The sequence below is a fragment of the Ochotona curzoniae genome, unplaced genomic scaffold, assembly GCF_017591425.1.
Source record: "Ochotona curzoniae isolate NIBS_2020 unplaced genomic scaffold, NIBS_Ocur_1.0 scaffold_4701, whole genome shotgun sequence".
Classification (NCBI taxonomy): Eukaryota; Metazoa; Chordata; class Mammalia; order Lagomorpha; family Ochotonidae; genus Ochotona; species Ochotona curzoniae.
Genome location: NW_024467122.1, coordinates 78,119,708 through 78,145,742, shown reverse-complemented (window position 1 = coordinate 78,145,742; position 26,035 = coordinate 78,119,708). Strand labels below are relative to the sequence as shown.

Below are 26,035 nucleotides of genomic sequence, written 5' to 3'. Positions count from 1 at the left end.
CCTCCTCTCTGTGTATCTGACTTTGTGACCGAGGCTGTGCTAACAACACCTGCCATTTAAGGTCCCACAACACATCTGGATGGAAAACTGCAGGCAGGCAGAAGCTTCCGGGCTCCCAGATAAGTGTCTCTCCTATGTTGTCAGTGCTCTGGTGGCAAGGGTGCGTCTCTGCCCTCAGCCCCAGCATACCTCCAGATGCGTCTCCTTGATGGAGAAAATCTCTCCCAGTGTGGGTGGGTCACTTCCATCACCTGTCCCCAAGCCCAGGCTGGGTGCAGTGTTGGTGGTGGGAGGCTGGGGAGCCGGGGACAGCCTGTGTGTGGAGCCAGCCGAGGAAGGCCAGCAGGAGGGCTTCGGAGTGGACGTTAAACACATTTTCTGCTCAGGCCGTGGGTCCCCAGCCTGATCGTGGACATGTCTCCCCAGCCACTGCTTCTTTCTCCCTAGTCTGTTCTCCGTGGACCGCTGGCCTGATTTTTCTCAGATTGGGTTCTGTTCACGTCCAGGCCCATGGAATCGTGCAGTTCAGGCTCTCGCCCGGGTTCCTGCCCACACTGCTGTCTGTTCCTTCCCGCCTGAGTCAGCAGCCCTGGCTGGCCAGTGACCCTTGCTGGTTGGACACAGTTGCCTGCACACTCCCGCGTGCATTCTCTGTTAGCACCATTGCTGCCTCTGCTGTGTTCTCTGCCCCATTGCTGCTTCTCCTCTTGTCTCCCTGCGGGACTCCATCCATGCCTTCCTAGGTTCTGTTCTGGAACACACTGAGCACACGCTCCCGGCTATCATCTGCCTGCTTCCCTCTGGACGCTCTTGGGGAGTTGGGCCTCTCCGTTACGGAGCGGTACTTAGCCACTGTCAGGGTCTTTGTGTGTGTGTGTTCCGCCTCCTGGGTCTGTGGGGGTTGGGTGGAATGACAGAAGGGTGGGTCTTTGTGTCTCTAGTCGTCTGTATTCACACAGTTGGTAGCTTTGCAGCTCTGAATATTACACGTTTCCAAGTCAGATCGCATGGCATCGTATCAGTGTGAAATGTTAAGTGGTAATGTGGGGTTTTTATGATGTAATTATGTTAAATGGTGATCTCTAAACATGGCTTTTGTTGTACTATAGGGGTTTTGAGGTGCCATTTTTTAAACTGTGGTTAAAGAATTTTTTTTCTTTCAAGCCTTGCTTGTTAATCCTTTGTTATTCGGGACAGAATTCTAAAATTGTGATCTGTGTGTTGATTGTTACTGTCAGTTTCCACTTCAGTTGCATGATGGTAGAAAAACAAACCCAAATCAAAGCAAATTTAGAATTCTGCACGGTGGGACTCAGGTTGTGGACTAAAACAGGTGCAGGGAAGAAAAGCTGACCACCCATCCTGATGGGGACCTGTGATGCCATGCGGTCATGGTTACTGCCAGCGCGGCACACTGTGGAGAGGATGTATCTTTTTAAATTTTTTCTGTCATATGCCCAGAATATTGCCTTCCCAATGAAGAACTGATGTTTTAGATGACTTTGTAACTGAACAATAACAACAGCAAAAACATTGGGGATGTCTGATATATGCAACGGTTTACTAAAAACCATAAAGAATAGTTTGAGACAAAGAACGAGAGAGAGGGGGGTCTTCCATCTGCTGGTTATTTCCCACATGGCTGCACTCAAAGCCAGGGCTGGGCCAGGCCGAGGCCAGGAGCCAGGAACTCCAATCAGGTCTTTCCCACGGTGGCAGGGACTCAAGTACTTGGGCCGTTTTCCGCCTTCTCAGGGACATCAGTAAGGGGACTTGGTTGGGAATTAAAGCAGCTGGGACTCCGATCCAGTGTTCTGACATCATGCGAGGGCTTCCTAAGCGTCTACACCAACACCCTTCCCAGGCTTAGAAAATACTGCAAGGTGGCAGAGGCAGACACTGGCCTATTTCTGTTCAAGGTTGTATACCTTGTATCAATTTTCTCAGACTTCCCGTGCCCAGCTATGACAAGTTATGCCTCTTGTCTGGTGTTCTAGTTAACGTCTCTTGAATAGCACACCACGCAGATGGAGTTCTGGTCTCATACAACGCCATTGGCCGGACACGTGTGTCCCTGAGTTGTCGGATGAGGTTGGTCCCGCTGGGCGCACTCAGGAGTGCAGCAGCTGCAGGCTAACTGGGCGGCGTGGATGCTGGGAGCTGGCTGGTTGTCACATGAGGGGGTGTCTGGGCCACTGCACAAACTGGCGGGGGACGCTTGCTCACAGCGCAGCGGCAGGCTCTCCAGGCAGTGAGAGCACACAGGGGTCCTTAAAGCCAAGCAAAGGCTGGCTCCTGGGGGGTGCTGGGCCTTGTGCTTTGGGGTGCTGGTTAGTATGTCCCATGACAGGACCCCTGGGCTTGGTTCCTGGCTCCGCTGCTGGCTGCAGCCCCCTGCTGAGGCAGATCCTGGCAGGCAGCAGGGGGCGACTCAAGAAGCTGGGTTCTTGGCGCCTACTGGGACACCTGGGCTGAGCTCCTGGTCCCTGGCTAATGCAGGTATTCAGGGCTGTCAACTGGCTGACAAAACAGATGTCTTCTTGTGCCTTAGATAAAGGGTACATTTAAGCAAGGCTCCGTGTGATTCACTGATGGATAAAGAGATGAGGAAACTCCTTTTCAGGCCAAAAGAGACTGCAAAGCCAAGGGCAGGGGCACCAGGATCATGGCCACCATCGTGGTGTGTGTGTGTGTGTGTGCGTGCGCGCATCTGTACTGTGTGCCTAGGCGCATGATGTGCCTGTATGCATGTGCGTATAGCCATGTCTGTATGTTTATTTGTGTGGATGTGCGTATGTGTGCACATGTATATCATGTTTATATGTGCTCATACGTGCATGTATGTAGCTTACGTGTGTATTCGGCCCACGCATGCTTGTGTAATGTGTTGATGTTTATCACACATTTTGTGTACGTGTCTCATGTGTGTTGTACATGTGTGAATACACATTTGTTTCCATGCGTGCCCGTGTGCACGTGTGTTTGTGTGTGTTTGTGTGTGAATGTGTTTGCATGTTTGTGTACGTGTGCATGGGTACAGGTGTGTATGTTTATGTGTGTGTGAATGTGTGTGTGTTCCCAGCACCTGGTGGGTAGAGAGTAGGGCTGCTGCTCACCGTGTGACACTGACTGGCACTGCCCCACTGCAGGGTGACCTGCATTCCTGCTCTCCTGTGCCTCCGTCGAGGGCCTGTCCTTCAGAGCTGCTCACAGAGACCCCCCACCCCCCTTCTAAGCAGGCCAGGGCCAAGGCAGGTTGGTGAGGACACAGGGCCCGGGCGGCCCCACGCGGAAGCTGTGGCCTCTCGGAGTCTTTCCAGGTGTCCCTGAAGTGCCTGCCCTGACTGCGTGGACAGTCATTTATATCCAGCGCTGCTGGTGGTGGATGGTCCCTGCCGTTCCTGCCTCGTGCTGGAATCGACCGTGGGCCCAGGCGTTGGCCGCACGGTGTGTTTCTGGAGGCCCTGCTGGCCTCCCCTGGCCTCTGCCTGCCTTGGGGCACCCCGGGCAGTTGGAGCCCACCCAGCTCAGGCAGAACCGGTGTCTCATGGGCCCCTCAAGTGCATCGACACTCCCTCTTCCAAAAACCCCAGCAAGTCGAGCCTGAGGTCTTTGTGTTGTTTTTGCTAAGTCAGAATTGTGACAAGGACTTACTGAACGTGGCGCCTGCTTGTGTTTGTTCCTGCAGCTGTTCAGTGAGAAAATCAGCGGCACCGAAGGAACCAAGTTGGATGACGAATTTCTTGACATGGAAAGGGTAAGAGCGTTTTCCTGTGTTCGTTGCATCAGAAATCGGCTGTCAGCGTGATAGGAGGCATGCTGCTGCTGTGAAGGCCTTTTGGGGGTGCCTTGCAGAATCCACACAGGAGCACACGTTATCACGGGTTGGGGGTGGGAGGGTTGTCCTGGAAAGATCCACACGTGCTCAACTCCCTGGGAGGAAGTGGCGTAGTGTTTTCTGGAAGCCATGCGATCATTCCATGAATTTTAAATCACCTCTTCGTTAAAGTATGCAACACTACCAATGACATGTTCCAGCAGCAATGCAAGAAGTGGCTGTGCATGTCCAGACAGACAGCTAGACATAGGCATATAATTTGGTGTATATGTATATGTATATACATAAATATATATATATATTTTTTTTGACTCACTGTTGGTCCAATCCTGGCCAGGATCTGCAGCTGCATCCCATCTTGGTAGTTTAAGAAAATGGAATATGGCTAGCTGGCGCCCTCTAGTGGCTGCATGTCAGACTATGCCCACGTGGGACAACCTGAGCCAGATGACTTGCAAGGCCAGTATAAAGGCAACATCCACAGGTGTTTCAAAGAAAAGACCCTTGGGTCTGTCCCAGGCGACCCAGCATGCTCAACACTGTGACTCTGGACCCGTGCTTTTTACCAGCTTCCAAGCAAGTAGCTTGTACACTGTTTTGCCATTGGAACTAGTGGCATGAGTTTGTAGAAACTATGTTGAACCAAGTATTGAGAGAACATCGAAAAAGACCACTGGCTTGGTAGAGATGTGGTTCTAACACGATCCATGGCAGGGCTGCCAGACACCTCAGCAGCTCTCTGTGTGTCCTGCATGGCGTGGGTATGGCTTTAAGGTAGGAGCAGAACTGGATCCGCCTGCCGTCACCACCATTTCTGTCCTTGGACTGGAGCAGGAGCTGGAGCAAAGTCTGTGAGGTGTCAGGGAGGCCACAGGAAGGAGCAGGCAGGGGAGACGTTGGCAGATGTCGAGCCGCAGGCTGTGGGCCTGGAGTGGATGGGGAACTTTCAAAGTGTGTGCTAAAATGGAATAGGTTCAGCTTGTGGTGGTGAAGTTGTGAAATCCGACTTAATCTGGACTCTCCATGAACTTGATTGAAGAACCTCCCCCCACACACACTTTTTACAGAGTCTGCGCTCTGAGTAAAGCCGTCCTTTGGGAATAAGCAGCTGGGTGGCTGAATCTGTCTTTGCTTTTGCAAACAGACTTGCTTATTTCTGAAAACTTGGTAACCGAGGAAAGGCATTTTGTGTAGCTAGAGCCTTCCAAACCAGAGGACTCAGTGACAGAGTCGGGTTGGAAGCCATATTTCTGGAATTTTCCTTGTACCGGGTTCCTCACCTCCTCCCCCCTCCAGGCATCTCATGGAGTAGCAGGAGAGAGACAGAATAATCTTTGACGGCTTTTGTGATAGTGAAGAACTTGGAAACATGTGATGCTTGACCCTGTGTTTTAAGAACTTTCTGGAAGAAATACATCTGAGGCTACCAAATTCACCCCAAACAAGAAGCAGAAATGACCAAGTAAAAAATATTCTGTGGTGGGCCTGGTTCAGCAGCTTGGTGGCTAGAGTCCTCGCCTTGCACACGCTGGGATCCCATACAGGCGCTGGTTCCTATCCCATCAGCCCCACTTCCCATCCAGCTCCCTGCCTGTGGCCTGGGAAAGCAGCAGAGGACGGCCCAAAGCCTTGGGATTCTGCACCCATTTGGGAGACTCAGAGAGAAGCTCCTGACTCCTGGCTTCAGATTGGCTCAGCTCCGGCCATTGTGGCCACCTGGGGAGTGAATCATTGGATGGAAGGTCTTTGTCTCTCTGTGTATCTGACTTTCCAACAAAAATAAATAAATCTTTAAAAAATATTCTGTGGTGAATGCTAGCTACAGAGGTGCAACAAATAGGTACATCCATGGTAAAGTTCATGTTAATTTAAATTTCATGTTAATAAAATCACTAAATGGATGACAACCTAAAATAGATATTAAATGATGCGGGCAACACAGACTGCAATATAGTATTTGTGAGCCACTTTGCACTACACAACATGGTATCTATGTTTGCAAGGTGAAAGCAGTCAGAAATACATGGAGCACTGACCCGAGGCAAATGCTTCGATAACCTTTCCATAGAACAACAAATCAATGAGCGGTCAGCAACAGGCCCATTCGTGGAGGGGTTGTACAAAATGCAGTAAGTAGCTTTGATTGCAGCTCAGGGTAGCCCTCTGCATTCACTCTCCAGATTAGAGCACACCTTTTTTCCAGTTTCGTTTGGAATGGTTGTAATAATCATGAACCAGGCAGCAGGGGAAACACATCGATAGCATACCCCAACTAGGACAACAGAGCGTGGGAAGTACAAGGAAGGCGTGCTTTCTGGATTCCAGACATGTGGAAACGTAAAAACGTTAAAAAGTTATATTTAAATGATCTATTTATTATTTATATATGTATTAAAAGAGATGGAGACATAGAGAGGATGTACCATTCTGTGGTTCATTTCCCAAATGACCACGCCAGTGGAGCCAGGCTGAAGCCAGGAGCCAGGAACTCTGTCCAGGTCTCCCATGCGGGTGGCAGGAAGCGAGCAGTTGGAGCATATCCGAGTGTCCCCAGGCACCTCGGCAAGAAGTTGGATCAGAAACCGAGCAGCCAGGATTCACCCCCCTCTCTGACACGGGACACTGGCATCTTTGCAAGCAGAGGCTTAACCGACTGCGTTAAACAGCTGACCCTAAAAAAATCTGTGAAACCATTGTCGGTTTAAAGGTGGAAATAAAAAGTAAAATCCCAGATGATTTTGTCGTGTGACACAGAATTATTAGTGTCAAAACCTGCGATCCATAGCTAAATCTTAGCATGCATTTAATAGAAAATAGATGTTGAGGCAAAATGAAGCATGTAATGTAAGAAGCTAGAAATAACAAATGAGGTCACTGGGTAGAGTGTGGAGGGCAGCACAGATGAGAGAGTTTAATAAGGAGACCCCCAGACACAGAGAAAATACACACGCATACATAATCATACACATGCACACACCCATAACACACACATAGCATACATACACACACACACACAGTGCTCTCCAAGTAGATCAGCATTTGTTGTTTGTCTCCTTGTGTTAAATCCTTAGGGGCTATTTTCTCAATGCTTTATCTGGCTGCCTTTCTTGGCTAACGCATTCCGTGGGCGCCCTCTTTGATTGGCCAAAGTTGATCTCTGGTTTTGATGCCTGTCTGTCCCAGGAGGCACTGGCAAAGTCTTTGATCCCATGATTCATTTTGTTCCCCTGGAAGTTGTAAAAAGACCAGCAGAAGATCCTTCCCTCAGCATTTCTGGGTGTCCATCAGAGGGAGTGCTTGAAGTTGCATTTTAATGAGCTCAGAGCATCTCGAAAAGTATGTGGACAATGGAATTAGGAGACACGTTTATTTCAGTGCAAGAATGTGGGAATTCAAGCATAGGAGAGGTCTTTAAAAGAATTTCTAAGAAATACGCATTACAAGAAACTGATGCATGTACTTCCAAAGGTTTTGAAAGCGAAAGAAAATTTTCATTTCCCCCTTTAAAAAGTGTATATATATATGTATGGAAGGCAGAGTTGAGAGAGAGAGAGAGAATCTTGCATCTGCTGGTTTACTTTCCGAATAGCCACAACGGGTAGTAAACACTGGAGGTTGGGCCAGGCTGAAGCCAGGAGCCAGAAGCTCCACCTGAGGGTCTCATGTGGGTGACAGGTTCCCTGTCTATTTGTGAAGTGTCCCGTGAGCTGGGACAGAAGAGGGAAGGGAAAGCCCCTCCTGAGAGAGCCAGAAGGTGGGGGGCCTCTGGAAAGGAGAGAGGGAGAGACACCAAAGCTTTGAGGAAGGGCCCTGGGGGTTTTAAGCTTTCCCTGACCCATCCTTGTTGGGCAGGAACCTACAGATGTAAGGTTCCCCATTGGTGGTCTCTTAGCCAGTTAGGAAGTGGCTGGACAATGCTTGTACCACCCACCGGAAGGCGTGGCCAAGACTCCGCGGAACTGTCTCAGAACCCAGCCTTTGGGCCTCCCTCTGCTGCTCCCCCATGTGTGTCAGTGGGGCACTGGATTGGAAGTGGCACAGCCAGGACTTGAATCTGTCCTCTCGGGGACACTGGCACTCAGGTGGCAGCCACCACCCAGCTCCTTCATTCCATTTTACTACGTGAAATTTTACTACGTCTAAATTGTTAAAATTGTAAATATAACAATTCTCTGATTCTCATTTACAAATCTTAGTGGTTTGGGTTAAAAATAAAACAGAAGTTATCTTTTTCCCTTTTACTTCATCTTTATTTAAGATGCCCTTGACTCATACATTGAACAGATTTCATCTTTAGGTATTTACAATTGGTTTCATCGTTAAGCAAATTCTCTCGGCCAGTTCAGGTTGCACTGGGGTTCCTTCAAACTTCCTGTCGACCTCAAGGAATGAATTTCCTATCTGCCTACATTTCTGATAGTGCTAATAAAACATGAATATTTTAGTTATTAAATTCTCTTAAGTGTCACAAAGCTCTTCATATGCAACTGAATGCATTAAAGAGCTCAGAGTTTATGCAACTTGTCGCCCTGTCAGACACACATGTACACACATGCGACCACGCCTGTGCACACACAAGAACAGACATGTACATTCATCTGCACACCACACTGCTGTGCATAATAGAGGTTTGATTCATTTCTTAGCATCCTTTTTTTTTAAACCAACACTTTCCTGGGCTCCAAATTGAGCCAGTGTACTAAGGGGAACAAATACAATTTCCAACTGCGTGAGATTGCTGGGATGGCCACACGTGACCCTGACCATGGGTGTTCAGAGCACAGAAATATTTGTTTTCAATGATAGGTTACTGTGCAGCAGTGGGCATGGTGCATAGAAACCCTTCTGAGCTTTGTCTCATCTTTATGAGGGGTTGGGATGCGGAGGTTTGGGGGTAGGAAGGTGAGGGGTGTGGGGGTGGGGCCAGGGGACTGGGGAGGTGGCGAGTCCTCCTTTGACCACGGTTTGGGGTGTTGCCAGTGTTTAATACCATGGAGAGCGGTCTGATCCACACAGTGCTGCATCTGGGCTGTGTCCCCGTGATAAACTCCTGCACCTGTTATGTGTGGGATGAGCCTTCATTCCACACTGCTCTCACGCCAGTTATTGCGTAGAATCTATGTACAGCCTTTTTTTTTTTTTTTGGTCAATCTAATACATCAGATGTGTTTCCTTTGGAGGTATAGTTCTTCTGAATATTTTGTCAAATGTTTGTAGGCGGCTTGTATTGTCCCCTGTTTATGGATTGCCACTTAATGGTGTAGTTGGATTTAATTTTTTTTTAATTTGAAACAATGGAAGTTTGTGTTATTTGAGAGGAGGGAAGCGGGACGTGCCCATTTGCTGGTCCACTCTCCAGATGCCTCTGTGTGTGTGTGTGTGTGTGTGTGTGTGTGTGTGTGTGTGTGTGTTTTAAGGAAGGCAGTCAGAGAGAGAGAGAGAGAGAGAGAGAGAGAGATCTTCCACCTGGTGGTTTGCTCCCCTAATGCCCACAGCAGGCAGGCTCGGGCTCTGTTAGGAGCTGAAACTCTGTCCGGGTCTCTTACTCGAGTATCAGGGGCCCATGCGTTGGTGCCATCATCCAGGGACTTTGCAGCAGGCAGCTGGCCCGCAAGCAGAGGAGCCAGGTCCCCAACCTGGTGCTCTGATATGACATGCTGGTGTCCCTAAGTAGCAACCTCACCGATTCTGCCACACTGCTGGCCCATTTTTTTAAAATTATTATTTTTAAAACTTAAACATGTTTATTGATCAGAAAGAGTTTCTGGGGTGAGGATGGTGGTGGTGGGGTTGATAGAGATCTTCCAACCACTGGTTCATTCCCCGAAAAGCTCCAATAGGCAGAGCATCAACAGATCCCAGGTAGGAGCCAGCAACTACTTCCAGGTCTCCCACGTGCATGACAGGTGCCCCAGGCACGTTGGCCACCCTTAGCTGCTTTTCCAGACACATTAGCAGGGAGCTGGTTGGAAGTGGAGCAGCCGGGACTTGAACTGGTGGCCACAGGGGCTGATGCTGGTGGTGTAACATGCCGTGCCACAGCAGGACCCCCCTGTTTGTTTGTTTAGTGGGATTTGGACGCCAGTGCTGGGTTCTTCATAGATCCCACTGCTTGTCACTTGATTGGACTTGACATGTTGTGTCTTGCAACAGCTTTAGTTTTTGATTTTGATGGAGTCTGAATTTGGATCTTTGTGTGGATGACACCATGGCTTTGGGATGAGGGCTAGAAGTTTCTTCCCATCTCGGTGTTTCACAGGATTCTCTATACTCAGCACTTTCCTAGTCGGTTTCAAAGGCCATTTTTCTTCCACCTTGTATATTGAATATCAATTTGCTAAGTGTTAGAGAGAGAGAGAAAAAAACTGAGTTGGTGATGATATTTGCATTAATTTTCCGTGCCAGCTTAGATAGAGTTTGTATCTTTGCAAAGCTGAGTTTTTTTTTTTCCTTCCAGGAATGTGTTTTTGTTTTTTTCCTAGAGGGGTTGTAAATTTGCTGTATTGAGGGGGATCCCCTTTTCTGCTATCTTTTCTTTGGGGCTCCTGCTGTTGCCCAGCACTGCACGCTTGCCTCGGTGTACCTTCCCACATCTTCTGGTCATCTGCTCTGGTTATTGAATCATCAAAAGCTGCGGGGTTGGTCTTGTGGGAGGGAAGACTGAGCTAACATCTTCCACTGATGGCACAGCTGAATGGGCTTGCGTTATTATCATGTAAATGGTGATTTACTTGTTTTTGGCGATGAGTAAAATTTCTAATATCAATGATTCCTGTGGCTTCCTTAATTTGTATGGAAATTCAAGTTCACCCAGAAGAGGAAGTTTGGTTTCTAGACTCCCTTTTGAAAGATCTATAAGAATTCAAAGAAGCATGGAAACATTCCCCTGTTCTCCAACTACTGCGTCAAGATTCATTTGCGTGTCATAAGAGAAACCAACCTGTGTGTACAGCATCTTTGGGAGACAGCCACACCCCAAAATATTGACTCCCTTCCCTGCCCAAAAATGTTTCAAAGGAGTATGCAAATTAAAAACATCCTGATGGCTTTTTAAGCGTTAACCAAATGAAGTTTACACTTGTCTGTGAATTGACCGAGTTTGATATTTAACATCCTGCTTTGTGTCTGTTTTGTTTTTAAGAAAATAGACGTAACCAATAAGGCTGTCACGGAAATTCTTTCCAAAGCCACCGAATATCTTCAGCCAAATCCAGGTAAAGTTAGAAAATGGAAGTTTTCTGTTATCTGTTGACTCTCCCTGACTGTAGGAGCCCGCACTGCCTTGGCATTGGGTTGAAGGGGCCTCTGTATGGCGCATGATGGTGTTAAGGACTGAGGCTGCCAGGGCCATGGCAGGTGCACTCTGTGGGTGCGAAGCAGACAGGCACTTCTGTTGCCACCCATCGTTTGGGTGCAGTTCTGGGCTGAGTTGCCATCAGTTCTGTTAAGTTTTCCTGTTAGTTGAAAAAGGCAGAGACAAGGGAGAAGCTTTCCATCTGGTATTTATTTGAGAGAGTTGGGAGAGAGAGAGAGAATCTGCTGGTTCACTCGCAAAAAGACTGTAATGATCAGGGCTGGACCAGGTTGAAACTAGGAGCCAGGAGCTTCATGCGAGTCTCTTACATGTGTGGAAGGAACCCAAGCACTGGGGCCATCCTCTGCTGCTTCCCAAATGCATGAACAGGGAGTCGGGAGCTGTCAGGACCAAACCGGTGTTCCTGTGGGATGCCAGCATTCCGGTGTCAGCTTTACTTGCTCTGTCGCGACACCAGCCCCCTGTTACTCCACACTTTTGTAAATGTTCTTCTACTTGGTTATTTCCTCCTGAGAAAAATAAATACTGTCCATTTTAGAGACATACGTTAATGCAAAGGGGCGTTGACTTGGTGGCTGCCATGCCAAGGAAATGTGAAGGAGAAGGGTTCAGGAGCCAGTTTCATTGATGAGGGGTTCTCGGGTGGTCCATCATAGAGACCGCCAGAGGGCGCACGAGCCTCGAGTCTCAGGATACAGTGTTCTAGTGCAGTTACTGCTGCAGCCTTGGCTGTGAGATGCAGCTCAGACCCCAGCCCTCTGAACACCCAGGAAGGAGAACACTGCGGGATACGTTGGGGAATACTTTAATTCCACGAGGAAAGGAGAAATTAATTCCGGGCAAAAATTGAAATGCATGCAGTTTTTTTTTTTTAACAGTATGCAGTTTATGTGGCATTCATGGATTTAAAATTGTTTTGCACCAAAATAAAGTTGTTGGTTTTTTTTTTTTTACACTTTATTGCCATAAACTTTGGAAGTATCTTCAGAGATCCTGAGGGCTGGGTACAAGGCGCTTTTAGCGCATGGTCTTGCTTTAGCAGCCCTAATGTTGTGTCTCCTTGGCTCCATCGCTGGTTGAGAGGCACCGCACACGTTCCTCATAGCACTTTACCAGTCAAGAAATGTGTGAAAAAAGCAATTATTTGAAAAGCAGAAAAAGAGAGAGCAAATGAGCGCAACAGTTGCAGCCTGACCAAGCTAAACCAGGGAGCCAGACTCCATGCAGGCGTCCCAAGAGGGCCTCCCAGGATGGGAAGCTGGGGTCCGGGCAGTTACTACATCAATGCAGGCACTCTTATGTGGGATGCTGGTAACCCAGGCGGTGCCTTGTGGCCAAGCCAAATGCCCAACCTCTTAGTCAATGCAAAGTTGGCAGGTGTGTTCTCTATAGTGGAAGCTTCCAGGGAATGCTGGCACCCTCTGAGTCAAACATTGACCTTGTGCTAAAGATCTGACGTTTGCATGGGGCTTTGGAGGTGATGGCCTACAGTGATGGTCCCCACACGAGAGTATGGGAAATGTGGCAGCCTCCAGGCAGTTGAAAGGCCCTCACTCATATTCTCTCAGATAGTGGGAGAGGGGAAGGAGTGTGTGTGTGTGTGTGTGTGTGTGCACGCGCACGCGCGAAAGAGAGAGAGAGAGATTAATATAAGGCTCCTCCAAGACTGGCAGAATTTGACTGTATGTTTTTACAAGATCTTTGGGTTATTTGCATGGGCTTAAAGTTTAGGAAGCTTTTGTCTGGAATGCATTAGGAATTAGTGTGTAATGAATAAAGGAGACAGAATCTTTGCCCCTGGAGGAGCTAAGATGATGTCAGGTGAGGCTCATTCTGTGAGCAGCCCTGGGCTGCTCAGATCCGGCTTCAGTTACAGGTGCTAAGGTTTCTGGGTGGTGCCACCCTGACGATCGTGTGAGCAGATTAAATGGGACGCACACACACACGCATGCACGCACACTCTCACTCAGGTCTCTGGCATTTTGTCCAAGGGGACCTGCATTTTGGCAGCTCTGTTTGTTCAATGCTTTGTACCCTGTCACTGCACCTTGTGACTTTAAGGAATTACCAATGACAACGTTTTCAAGCATACAGAGCTAAGCTGGGGATGCTGAACACCGTGTCGAAGATCCGAGGGCAGGTGAAGACCACCGGCTACCCGCAGACCGAGGGCCTGCTGGGCGACTGTATGCTCAAGTACGGCAAGGAGCTGGGTGACGACTCCACCTTCGGTGAGTGCTCCCCCTGCTGCTGGGGGCAGGTGATGCGCCAGCCTTAACATTAAGCAACATTATTATCCGTTTTTTTTTTTTTTTTCTCAAAATAATGGATACGGAGACATCTTCAATAGCGTCGGTTGGAAAGGATGAAAATTATGAAAACATTGTGTGTATCTCAAAGACTTTTTCTGACTGCAGCTAGCTAACTTCCCTTTACATTCCAGTTTTTTTCCCCCCTCACATTTTGTTTGTTTACAATTGCAAGGGGATCAGGAACACAGGCGAGCTGGCACAGACACGGGCCCCACTCCAGGTGGGATCCTGTCTCCACTGAACGCCCAGCAGCGAGCCTGTGTGTGGTGTGGTCTTGATTGAGCTTTACCGCTTTACACCTGTTTTCTTTTGTAGTGTAACGAGGGGGCTTCAGAAAGGAAAGGAAAAGAGATGGAGTGCAAGGAGGTGTTTATTTGCATGAGGCCCATGATTTCTGAAAGCCAGCCTAGTTCTCCCGTCTACACGTCCCCATGAGCCCTCACCTGTTTGGGTTGCCATGGTTTTCTGTACCAAGATAATCCTTCGACTCCATTTTCCACGATTGCTTTGAGTCGCCTTGTTATGCCTTTCTGTGATTGTTTCTCACTGACTATATCATGATCATTCCATAAAAAATTAACCTGGGCCCGGCATGGTAGCCTAGCAGCTAAAAGTCCTCACCTTGCAAGTGGCCAGGATCCCATATGGGCACCGGTTTTTAATCCCTGCAGCCCTGTTTCCCATCCAGCTCCCTGCCTGTGCCCTGGGAAAGCAGTCGAGGACGGCCCAAGGCCTTGGGACCTTGCACCCGCATGGGAGACCTGGAGGAAGTTTCTGGCTCCTAGCTTGTGATTGGCACAGCACAGGCCGTTGCGCTCACTTGGGGAGTGAATCATTGGATGGAAAATCTTCCTCTCTGTCTCTTCTCCTCTTTGTATATCTGCCTTTCCAATAAAAATAAGGGGTTTTAAAAGAATTAACCTTTAATAACATGATGTTGTAATAACATAATGTTGTTATACTCTCTCTATATATATAGAGAGAGTTTTCTTCTGGTTTTGGATGTGCAGTCTTTTTCATTCCTATTACCTACTATACTATATTATTTATCTTGCAATTATCAGCAAGATGGACAGAGAGGGGATGTGATGGAAGGACCTAAGCTCTCATCCTCTGGTTCATCCCCCAGATGCCCTCAGCAGCCAGGGCTGGGCCAGGTCCACAGCCTGCACCTGGGGGCCCAGTCAGGAGCTCCCAGGTGGGGCGCAGGGGCGCAGGGGCGCAGGTTCTGGGGCTGTCACCGCTGCTCCCCAGCTGTGCGTTAGCAGGGAACTGGAGTCGGGAGCTACGAGGTGGACATTGCACCCAGGTCCTCTGCTCTGGAGCCACAGGCCGACACCTGCTCCACCAAGTGCGCTGGAGTCAGACTGCCCCCAGTGGTTTCACGGCAAACATCTCCTGGACATAGGTGCCCGTGAAACTCGTCCCTTTGGAATCCTTTTTATTGAAGAAAAGAACAGTCATGAAATCTTCATTGATAATGCCTTAATAAAGTGGGAGTGAATTAAATATGACAACATGAAAAGTTCCAGGAAAATAAGGCATGTTTGATATTTAGGTCCTGGTACCAAGGCAGGATATAGAAATTGGGAAATTAATATTTGGCTACACTAGTTATTCTGGGAAGCTGGGGGGAGGGGAATATTTTTTGAAAGCTTATATATATAATATATATATATATTTAAGCCAAATATTCTATTTTCTTGTAGGTCAGCAACAAATTTTCAGACAGGCAATTCATGACCATAGCAATATCACCATTGTAGTAACTGTTTTGTAACCGAATTATTGTTAGCAAAACACCGTTTTTTAAAAACTTGCAGACCCTGCAGGACGATTTCTGGGACCTCCGGCAGGATGCCTAGAGAGGTTGGCCCCCAGAATCCCCCAGCCCACCCCCGTGACCTTTGGTTCTGTTGTCATGTTTATTGGTTAATACTCAGGAGCGTTCTCGCCACCTAGTGGTCAGCGTGGTAAGTGCTCCTGTCTGTGCTGTATTTCTGCAGGTGGCTCAAAGTGTAGAGGGGAAATGTAGAAAACAAAAAGACTTCTTTTTTTAGTTCTGGGTCAGGAATCAAAGGTCTCAGAGAATGGGCCTTCTCGCTCCAGCATCCGTTGGCTTTAGGGCTAGCGTCCAATAAACATCTTTGACAACATGGCCTCTTCTGAAACATCCTCTTGTAATTTGTGTTTCCTTTCTCCTAGGCAATGCGCTGATAGAAGTTGGGGAATCCATGAAGCTCATGGCGGAGGTGAAGGATTCCCTGGATATTAACGTCAAGCAGACTTTCATCGACCCGCTTCAGTTGCTGCAAGATAAAGATCTGAAAGAGATTGGAGTAAGTCCTCGTGGCAGCAAATAGAATACATGCATTTAAACTGACGTAAGGCAGTACTACCGGCACTGCATGAAAAGCATCACTTCCTTGTGCCAAATAACAGGGTTAGGCTTTGTCTGGGTCAGCTGGGAGCCAGCTGTGGGAGTGGTTCACTCCGTGAGCTGTGGCAGTGGGCTGTGGGGGTGGGGACATCCTGGTCTGAGCCAGGTAGAAGCCAGCATCTTGTAGTTCCATCTGGGCCTCCCGTGTGGGTGCAGGCACCCAAGCACCTAGTGCATTAGCAGGTGCATCTGCAGGGTGCTCAATTGTAGGAACAACAACCGGAACACTAAATCAGTGCCCATATAGGATACTTGTCTTGGAGGCAGTGGCTTAGAAGAATACACAGTGGCAGGAATACAACTACTTGCGTCACCAACACAGCCTCCTGGAGTCTGCAGCCGCCGGAAGATGGAGTCAGGAGCCGGAGCCGGGACTCAAGCTTGCGTGCTATGATGCAGGGCAGGGCATCTAACGTGATGTTACTCAGAATCTCCTACTCTGCGTACAGTGACTTTGCCTAAACACTATGTGGATAGGATGTTGGACCAACCATGATCCTGTGCTCTGCATAACCGTTCATTCTGTCACCCATCCGTCTATCTGTGCACTCCTTCACTTCCCAGGGCGGGGAGTCCCCTGGGCAGCTGGAGAGCCACACACACGGCAGGAAGGGCAACACGGGTCCCTGCCTTCTGGAAGCTAAGCCGAGAAAAGCCAAAAGGGCAACCTTTGTAGGAGTAATCGAGAATCTTCATTGCTGTCTTCTGAACCTGACACTTATCCCGGGGACCCCCTTGTCTATTTTTTCGTTCTTTCCAGCACCACCTGAAAAAACTCGAAGGCCGCCGCCTGGATTATGATTATAAGAAGAAGCGAGTGGGGAAGATACCCGATGAAGAAGTCAGACAGGCGGTGGAGAAATTTGAGGAGTCCAAGGAGCTGGCTGAAAGAAGCATGTTCAACTTTTTAGAAAACGACGTGAGTATCCGAGGCAGGCGGGAGAACCTTAAGGCAGGTCACTAACAGCAGTCCTTGTGTGTGCAAAGACCATCTGAGGCCAGGCCTGGCAGGAAATGCTTCTAGAATTTTCTGGAACCATTATCTCCTGACTCCAGAGGTGGGTGGCTTTGGTCATCTAGCAAGTTCCCACTCAAGAGCCGAGATCTTGGGAAGCCCCCCGTTCGTGTTGGGATGGTTCCACAGTGGGTCAGGGTCTCCTGGGGTGCGGGGAGTGGTTGTCTGGAGACTTTAGGTTGGGTGGTCAGAGTTTTGCAGGGACTACAGTGAAGCCCAGGTCCCGGGGTGATGGACAGTTTTGCTAAGCCTAGGGATGGGGCAGGAAGTTGGCAGGGGAGCAGCCCTCTGAGCTTCCCCTCGTTGCTCAGTTCTGGGGTTGAGGGCGGGTGGGGCTCAGCATGTCAGCATGAGCCCTGAGGGCGGATTGTGGCCTCGGGGAGCTGCAAAGACCTGGGGGACACATCCCCCAGCACCATCAAGGTCCTTTGCACCATTTTTGACATGTCCCAGGGCTGGGGCTGCCACACCTGCCCCAGTTGTGTATGGAGCCCTTAGACAGTTTACCTTCAAAACAGAAGGTACTTTTGACTGCCCACGTGCCTGGGGAGGGTTCCACGGCAGCCTGGCCCTGCTTTGGCTTTGGACCCGTTTAGTAAGCCCTCCAGCCAGTGGGGAAGCCAGCAAGGGCCTCTGTGTATCCTCTGAACGGCTTCTACAAGATCACACTGGGAGGAAAGGGCAAGTGTGGGCCCAAACTATCGATGTCCAGTCGGCTTTCCCAGGCCAAGACCTTGGGCCACCCACAGTGAGAGTGATGGGGAAAGATCAAATGCCAGATGTACATGTGATGACTTAGCTACTCTCTGGAAGAGCCCAGAGCCAGATCCTACTGTTGGTTGTATGCCCTGATAGTAAGCATCAAGTGGGTGCCAGCCCACCCCCACCCCTAGTTACACCGTGAGATAGATCACTTCTCTGCCTGTGGTGGGGGAAGGGGGAGAGGGGTTATGAGGGTGATGGCTGCTACATTACTAAGTAATGGTTCTATCTATTTCCCCATCTGTTTTGGTAAAATCAGGACTGGGGGGGAGTGGAGGTCTCCCTGGGCCTGCACTGTTGCCGTGCTTCTCTTCTCAGGATTCAAACCTTGGCCATCACATCACTTCTTGCTTGGGACCAGTCGCTTCATGTTCTATTGGCAGGGATGCAAGCTGGGAAGCAGTAGTTGGGACATTTTTCTAGGGGTCCCAGAGAGCCTGGTCAAGATGGAGAGCTTTCTGCCAGGCCGGGTCAGGACCGGCTGGGTCCCCAGAGGCCCCCGAGGCAGCCCTCCTTTTGGAAAGGGGTCCCTGGGCCTGCCATGATTAACCAAGAAGTGAGAGTACCTGAGAGTCAGCAGGCTGGTTCTGACCTCTCGTTGCCACTTTCTGACCATGGTGAATCACCCACGGTCTTGTTAATCCTCTTTCCTTCTGCATCTTGTGCCTTGGCACTAGCCAGGTTATGCTTTGGACAGCAGCAGATGTCAGAGATACTGCCTTTAAAATCCAGAGGGGCCAAGCACCTGCAGGGGTCACCAACTCTCTCGGTCCAGAACCCTCAGCCTCTGGGAGGTCCCGCCAACTCCTGCTTCCGTCCAGGGGTTCCCAACACTTGTTGACTGATGAGTGGCCAGGTTCTTGAGTTACTCCTGTTGGCCAAGAGTAGCATTTTCCGGAAATTGTTCCATGGGTCGTTACTGTATGTGTAGTGTTGGATGTCTCCATGATATGAAGGTTGAGGACCCAGAGTCACACAGGGTTTCTTTATCATAAGACTCTTGGGAATGCTTCTGGGATCCCAGGAAAGATAAGTCTCTTGGACCTAGCAGTTTACCACGTTTACTGGATAACTGAGCTCTACTAGGCACTGTTGTTATCAGGGTTGGCATGTCACTGGGATGTGTGGGACAGGAGGCATCCCACAGTACTAGAAGAAGCTCCTGGCTCTGTGTTTGGAAGGACCCAACACTGACCTGAGGTGGATGGAGGATTTCCCTCTGTGTGTGTGTGTGTCTCTCTCCCTTTTTCTTTCTGTAACCCTGCCTTTCAAGTAAAATCTTTTTTAAAAAAAAAAAATGGAAGGGATTAGGGCCCATGCTGTTCATTTCCTGGCCTTGTCAGCCTGTCTCAGACATTCTGACGGAGATTCTGGCTCCCTTGGACCAACGGGCTGCACAGTTGATGAGATGTTATCCCCTGGCTTCTCCGAAAAACTCAAGAAGACTAGAGGTCTCTGATGTGGTGGAGCAGGAGATGACATGGAGCCTCACAACCTAGATCCATGATGCAATGATTTCCATCGCTGAGGAGAGGAACCTGTCTCCTTGCAAGGATGTGACTTCCCCAGTCCTCACTCACTGCACATCTTGGGCTTCTGGACAGGGCTCCCCCCACATCAGACCTGAGACTCACATCCCAGGTCTCTCCCTGCCCTGGGGTCCTGAGCGTGCCTCCCTCTGCCCGCTCATCTATCTGCTAATCAGTTGCCTGGTAAAGGGTATTGGGGGAGGCATCACAGCCCTGTTCCTTCTTCAGCTACCCATGTCCCCTCACCGAGAGTTGGCATTTTCTGAACTGTGCAGGCCTTTGGGAATCACCCAGGTCCTTTGCGATGGATCTGCAAGACCAGGTCAGTGACTTTGGCCCCACCCTAAGTGCTGGAGTTTTGCACAGCTCCAAGGAACTTCCAGTGCCTTGATCCACACACACACACACCCACACCCCAGAACTGGTTTCTTTTCCAGTATCCACAGCTCCATCCTATTAGCCTCCTGGGCTGTGAGATGCTTAGGCAGGCCGCTGAGATGCAATGAAATGAAATGGACCAGAACCGAGGCAGATGCTATGGGTGTGTGAGCTTTGCCTGCGTCTCCAAGGTTGATATACCACCAGCAGCCTTCTAGGCTGGTAACTGGCATGCAGTAGCACAGGAAAAACTCTGCACATAGATGCGACACAGGCTGTTAGATGATTACACATTCTGCACAGGAATGCCAGCTTGGAAGTTGCTGTGCCATGATGCCGGCCCACCCTCTCCGTGTCGATGTCCTTCTGGGAAGAGAATGAGGAGCCATGGTGTAGACTTGAGGCAGCCATGACCACCCATTCCCAGCCACCATAGGCTCTTTAACCCTGTAAGTAATGAGTCCCAGTGAGTCTCCAGGCAACAGCTTCCATCCCCAGTAAACAGCACTAATCCCATCTGGGAGATTGTGCTTGGTCTGAAAATGGACTCGGGCAGCCCTGTGGCTGCTATGACACATGACCCCAATGTGACTTTGAGTGACATGACTTCATTATCTTTGCAATCTGAAGATAGAGTCCACTAAAATTAAGTTTTTAATGGGGCTGTCTTTCTCCTGGAGGGGAAAATCCATGTCCATGCCTTTGCTATCTTGTAGACCGGTGGCTTCCCTGGGCATCCTTTTAGATTGCACAGTCTAGAATTCTTGCCACATCAGAGAGAACAGATTCCACCCCTTACCCTCCATGCCTTTGGAGACAGGGTCACACCGCTCCCTGTCACTGCTCCTTTGCAGATTATAGAACACTGAAGACGTTTCAGCGTTGGTCCCAATGCAGGATGAACTGATGTGACTAAAGACAGAGGTGTGCTGCGGGTAGCATTGTAGCAAGCAGGAGGTCTTTCCATAGTGAACTGAAACGTGCTCTTGCTGAGCCATGACGCTGGATCTATTTAAAAGCGTGTGTGACCGCCAAAGGGGCGAGACTAAAGAAATCCTCGGGGTTTTTCTGGGGCCAGACTGTCTTTGTTTGGTTTGTTGGGTTTTTGGAAATGTAAGGCTTTTTGCAGCCACAGAGGAGAGCAGGTGCGATGGGATTTTCCCAATCAGTTGTTGACCACAGCTTCGGAACTGGTGGCAATGCCATGTTTGTCCCCTAGGCCTCCTGAGCTCCTGTTTAACGTAGAGTGTGTGGGTGAGGGCAGTTAAAGAGCAGGCAACAACACGTGAGAATAGCTTACATTCTGGAAGGCAGCAGGTCTGTGATTGGTTCTGCCTTGGGGAGATCTTTGGATGAAGTTGGCCAACTTTGGTCCCCAAGCTGGATAGGCAATGAAGACAAGGCTGAGGCTTGAGAGAACATCTGGGATGAGGGACAGTGACATGGCTTGGTCCAAACCCGGGAGTGCATAGGATCCATCCTGGCGGTGGCTGAGGGGGTACCCCTTTAACACTCTGGGGTTCCCCAAAATAAGCGTAATGAATGCTTATTTCCTGTAGCAATTCCTGGGACATTCAGGGAGGGACGAAAACCACTCTGTCTCTCCCCTCACCCTCCACCTCTTGCCTCTCAGGAGATTGCGTTTTCTCAGCGGATGCAGTCCCAGGTCTGCTGTGTGTATGTGGGATTTGTCTTTGTGTTTGATTTTTTAACTTCTGGTGTACATTGGGCACTAGTTTTGTGAACGTCTCGATTCGTGGGAAAGAGAAATGCCAGTGTCTTCCAAGGTCATTCATTTAGGCTGTGTGTCTGGGGGAGACAGAGCAGCTGGTGTGTGTGTTCTTTTGCACTCGTCTCCCGCCCCCCGACCCCTCCCCACCCCTGGGGTCTTACTTGAGAACAAGTTCACGCATTCCTTGATTTGGCTTAGCTGAAAAATGTCTGTGGAGACTGCTCATATGGTAAGCGGCTCATTTCCTAAATGTTGATGGCACTTGTCATCAGAAAAGCTTTATCTGTCTGTCTGCAGGTAGATAAGCTTCTCTGGCATAAAACCTCCCAGGAATATCGTCTAATTGAAACAATGGGAGTTTTATTGCGTTAACATCAAATGCATAATCTCACACACACACACACACACACACACACACACCCCAGAACTGGTTTCTTTTCCAGTATCCACAGCTCCATCCTATTAGCCTCCTGGGCTGTGAGATGCTTAGGCAGGCCGCTGAGATGCAATGAAATGAAATGGACCAGAACCGAGGCACAGATGCTAAGGTTCCCAGCAACACTGGGTCTTTGTGGCTGGGCTCCCCCTCCCTGGACACTACATAAACTCCCAAGCCTCCATGGAGTAATTTTCCACTTGTGCTGCAGGTAGAGCAGGTCAACCAGCTGGCCGTGTTTGTCGAGGCAGCATTAGACTATCACAAACAGTCCACGGAGATCCTGCAGGAACTGCACACCAAGCTACAGATCCGGTAAAGACCCCTGAGCTTCCCCCACACCACAGGCTGCGGAGTCCTCACCGGCCTCTCTGCCCTCTGTCTCCCATCTCCACCTTCGCCAGACCGCCCCTCTCCTCTGATTCGAGGTTTTGTAAGCTGCCTTTCATGGGGGGTATGGGATGGGATGGAGAGAACAGAGGCAGGGTTTTAGCCCAAGGGACATCCCTGAGAAAAGGGAGTCATTGGCAGTTTTTCCGTGTTTGCTTTATACTAAAGCCCTCTTCGTGTGGCCTGACCCAGCTCCCTGGGGACGGAATGAGGGTCTAGGCCCCCACGGACAGCTGGGGGTGGCAATGATGTATCTAGGGGTGAAGGGAGAAGAGTTGAGATGATGCTCAGGAAATACATAAATGCCTGTTTTAAAAGAATGAAATTATCAGGCTGTTTTCTTAATATTGACTCTGAGTAACCATGGCAGAGTCCAAAGCACCTTGCCAACGATTAGAGAAATGATCGCCAACTTCCTGACAGCATGAAGGATAGTCGGTTCCTGAGTTTTTCTGAAAATTAGAAATATCATGTGTGGCATGCACATCAACCCTGGTGGTGAAAATATGCAGCTAAAATGCAAGGCCTAATTTTGGGGATCAGATTTGATCACAGAAGACTTCTGAAAGCAATGGCGCTGAAATTGAGGCCATAATTATAGAGAGGAGACTGAGGTTGTTTTCATGCCCGGGCAGCATCCCTTTCTGTAGACAGCTGCTTGTTCAGGCTCTCGCGTGTAGCATGTTTGAAGGCACTGCAGTGTGGGGTGTCCTCTATGTCTCAGTTCTTGCTGCCCATCCCAGCAGCTTGCGGATGCCTGGAGAACTCATCCTACTGAAATGAGTTCTGTTTAGAAGCTGAATTGTGGGCAGGCTCCATCCAGGCTGTTCCCTGTGTCACTGTGAGCTGCCCAAGAATCTGTGTGTGGAAGCCAGCACCTTCAGGCCCACCCCTGCACCTGAGTTGGGATGCTCATCACGGGGTAGTGTCGTGATGGTGAGTTTCTCCAACAGGTGCCTTGCTCATTTTACAATATGTGTTACAGAATATCTGCTGCGTCCAGCATCCCCCGACGGGAGTACCGGCCCCGGCCTGTGAAAAGGAGCTCAAGTGAGCTCAACGGAGTTTCTACCACGTCGATGGCCAAGACTTCTGGTAGGTTGATCCTTGCACGTGTACCTGTGTCTGTGAAATGTTTAGTTAGTGCTTGGGCCTGGATCTTTCAGTGGGACTATACCCAGACCCGGAATGTCTTTCTTTGGCTGCTTTGTGAATCCCTTCTGACTCCAACAACGCCCCTTCCTCCTATTTCCTGCTGTCGTTTACTTTGGCAAGAATCATCAAAATGTTCATGGAAAATGTGCATGACAATAAATATGCACAAATTCCAGTTTTTTTTTTTTAAATGTGTCCCTAGAAACGTACCTTTCCACACTCTTTTTGAAGTTCCCTGGTATATCAAACTTGGAAAGCCAGCCCCAGGACACATTCCATCCCTTCACGCAATGACGTCAAATGTGGCCATCAGTCCTTGGCCTCAGAACCAAGATTTCCACGTTGTTTTCTGTACTTGATTTTTTATACTCTTTCAAAAAGTTGTACTGTTTGTTTTCAGGTTTGAATTTACATTGGTTGAGCACTGCTAGGTAGGAGGCATTGTCTTAAATGCTGCGGCACTATTTTTGTACAACAAAGGACACAAAATATTCTTGAGTTCAATCATCAAAGTGAGAAAAACAATTCATCCTGGGATCTGCTGGGATCACCCCCTCTATCCATGTTCCCTCCCTGCATGTAGCCATTGTTAACAACTTGGTATTTATATTTGTCACATGTGTTTCTGTGCATTTATGAGGGGCCTTCAGAATGTCCAGGGAAACCACATATTGTGAAAATGCTTTCAAAAAAAACTCTTGCACTGAAATAAACTCATCTTTAGTTCCATTTATGGTGAATTTTTGGAGGTACCTTCTTAAAGACACGCAGTTTTAGATTTTCTGTTTGTTTTTTTTTTAATGTGAGATTAGTTCAGGCATATCATTCTACAGCTTCCCTTTTTGGATGTAGTATTATTTATTGAGGATTATTTCTGTGTGTACCATCTCCATTTTTTTTTAACAGTTTCATGGTTTTTCATTAGCATCCCTATGGGATACTAGTGTCACAGGTTTCAGATTTGCCCACCAGGCCACAGGTGCTGACTCCTCAAACCTTTTCTTAATACTTGGGTCTTTATCATGTGTATTTTATTTTTATAAATTAGGTTTCCGCACTTCAGAACAGCAGTACCATTTTACATTCCCGCCAGCAGTGTGTGAGTGAGCCGGTTTCCCCACATTCCTGTTGGCATATGTTGTTGTCACTGTATTTTATTTTAACCATCCTGTTAGATGTGTGGTGATATCCCAACTGTGGCTCTGACTTTTTTTTTTAGCATGTATTTATTTATTTGAAAGGCAGAACTACAGAGAGAGGGAGAGAGCAAGAGAGAGAGAGTGTGTGCGAGAGAGAGAGAGAGAGAGAGAGAGAGAGAGCGCTTCCCTCTACTGGTTCACACCCCAAATGGGCTCAGATGACTCGGCTGAACTTTTTAAAAACTGAACTTTTAAAAAAACTGAACTTTTTTTTAAAAAAAAGCTAGCAGCCAAGAGCTTGAGCTGGTCTCTTTGGAGCCCAAGGACTTGGACCATCTTCTGCTTTCCTGGGATGTTAGTTGGGAGCTGGCAAGAAAGTGGAACAGCTGGGATTTGAACCGGTGCCCATGTAGGAGTTATAGGTTATGCCCTAATATCGGCCCCTGTATTTTCTCAATAGATGTCTCTTGATATCTGTGTGGATTACAAACTAATATCCTCTCACTTGGTCACTTATTTTGTTGTTGTTGCTCTCTTAACAGGATCTTTCAAAGGTTCAAGGCTTAAGGATTTTGGTGAATCCTAGCTCATTGGTTTTTCCTGTGGTATATTGTGCCTTTGGTGATCCCTAAGCCTTCCTCGGCTGGCCTTGGATTCTAAGGATTTTCCCTGTTGAATCACTTTCCTAAAAGAAGGAGGCTTTGGTTGAAGCCTGCTTGTTTTGCCTGTGACTTTCCCAGTTCTCCCTGGCACACTCGGCTCACGCCCACTGCAGTCCTCCTTTCCATCCATCACAACTGCCAGCCTGTCAGGTGTTTTTCAATGGAAAGTCAAAATGGGCAGAGAAAAATGTGCCTGTAGAACTGTAATTTATGAAAAACTTCAGTCTGTCCTGCTCTTTGCTGGAAGTCTAACAACTCTTTTCCCGCATTCGTTCAATGCTGAATGTTATTCTTTTCCATCAAATGCGTATGTGACTCTGCCTTGATTTGTTTCGTTTTGTTTTTTCCATCTTGGGTAATGTCTGCTGATTGCCTGCCGTGGAGGATGAGGGTTTAGCTCTGGGTCTTCAGTCTCCTGCACCCGTGTGTTTGCCCTGCACCTTGCTGACTATTTCAATCTTGCCTGCCTGTCACCTCCACCTCTTTCCCAGTGATGTCACACACAATTGTCTCCACTCTGAATGAAAACAGGAGCAGATTTTCTGGGAACTTTTCACTTCACCAGAGTTCAGTAGACGCTCGACTTTGCCAGTGCAAGCTCCTGCAGCCTTCGAAATGCTAAGACCCAGGTCCACAGCCAGAGCCTCTATGTGTTGCTTTTTAATTTTTATTGGAAAGAGCAAATTTACAGAGAGAAGGATAGACACAGAGAAAGATCTTCCATCCGCTGGTTCACTCCCCAAAGGGCTATAAATTGCTAGGGCAGGGTCAGACCAAAGCCTGGGACCCCATCCTGGTTTTCTAAGTGATTGCCATGTGCCCAAGCCCCTGGGACGTCTTCCACTGTTTGTCTTGATGCGTTTAGCAAGGAGTTGGATCAGAAGCTGAGCAGCCAGAACTCAAAGTGGTTGGTCATGTAACATGTTGGCATT

General features: G+C 48.7%; 1 protein-coding gene across 5 annotated transcripts in view; it reads left to right on the top strand.

The window, feature by feature from the left end:
• Positions 1 to 26,035, top strand: part of SH3GL3 (SH3 domain containing GRB2 like 3, endophilin A3) — a 107,240-nt gene that overhangs the window by 64,370 nt on the left and 16,835 nt on the right. Inside the window, exons 2-8 of one of the 5 annotated variants that reach the window (XM_040969047.1) lie at positions 3,689 to 3,757; positions 10,980 to 11,052; positions 13,241 to 13,384; positions 15,671 to 15,804; positions 16,666 to 16,824; positions 21,969 to 22,072; positions 23,133 to 23,242. In XM_040969047.1, coding sequence (XP_040824981.1) covers positions 3,689 to 3,757; positions 10,980 to 11,052; positions 13,241 to 13,384; positions 15,671 to 15,804; positions 16,666 to 16,824; positions 21,969 to 22,072; positions 23,133 to 23,242 — 793 coding nt within the window. Of the gene's footprint in view, positions 1 to 3,688; positions 3,758 to 10,979; positions 11,053 to 13,214; positions 13,385 to 15,670; positions 15,805 to 16,665; positions 16,825 to 21,968; positions 22,073 to 23,132; positions 23,243 to 24,579; positions 24,585 to 25,027; positions 25,044 to 26,035 lie in introns of those variants that run through there. The other 4 variants (XM_040969050.1, XM_040969048.1, XM_040969049.1 and 1 more) reach the window with 4 other exon arrangements.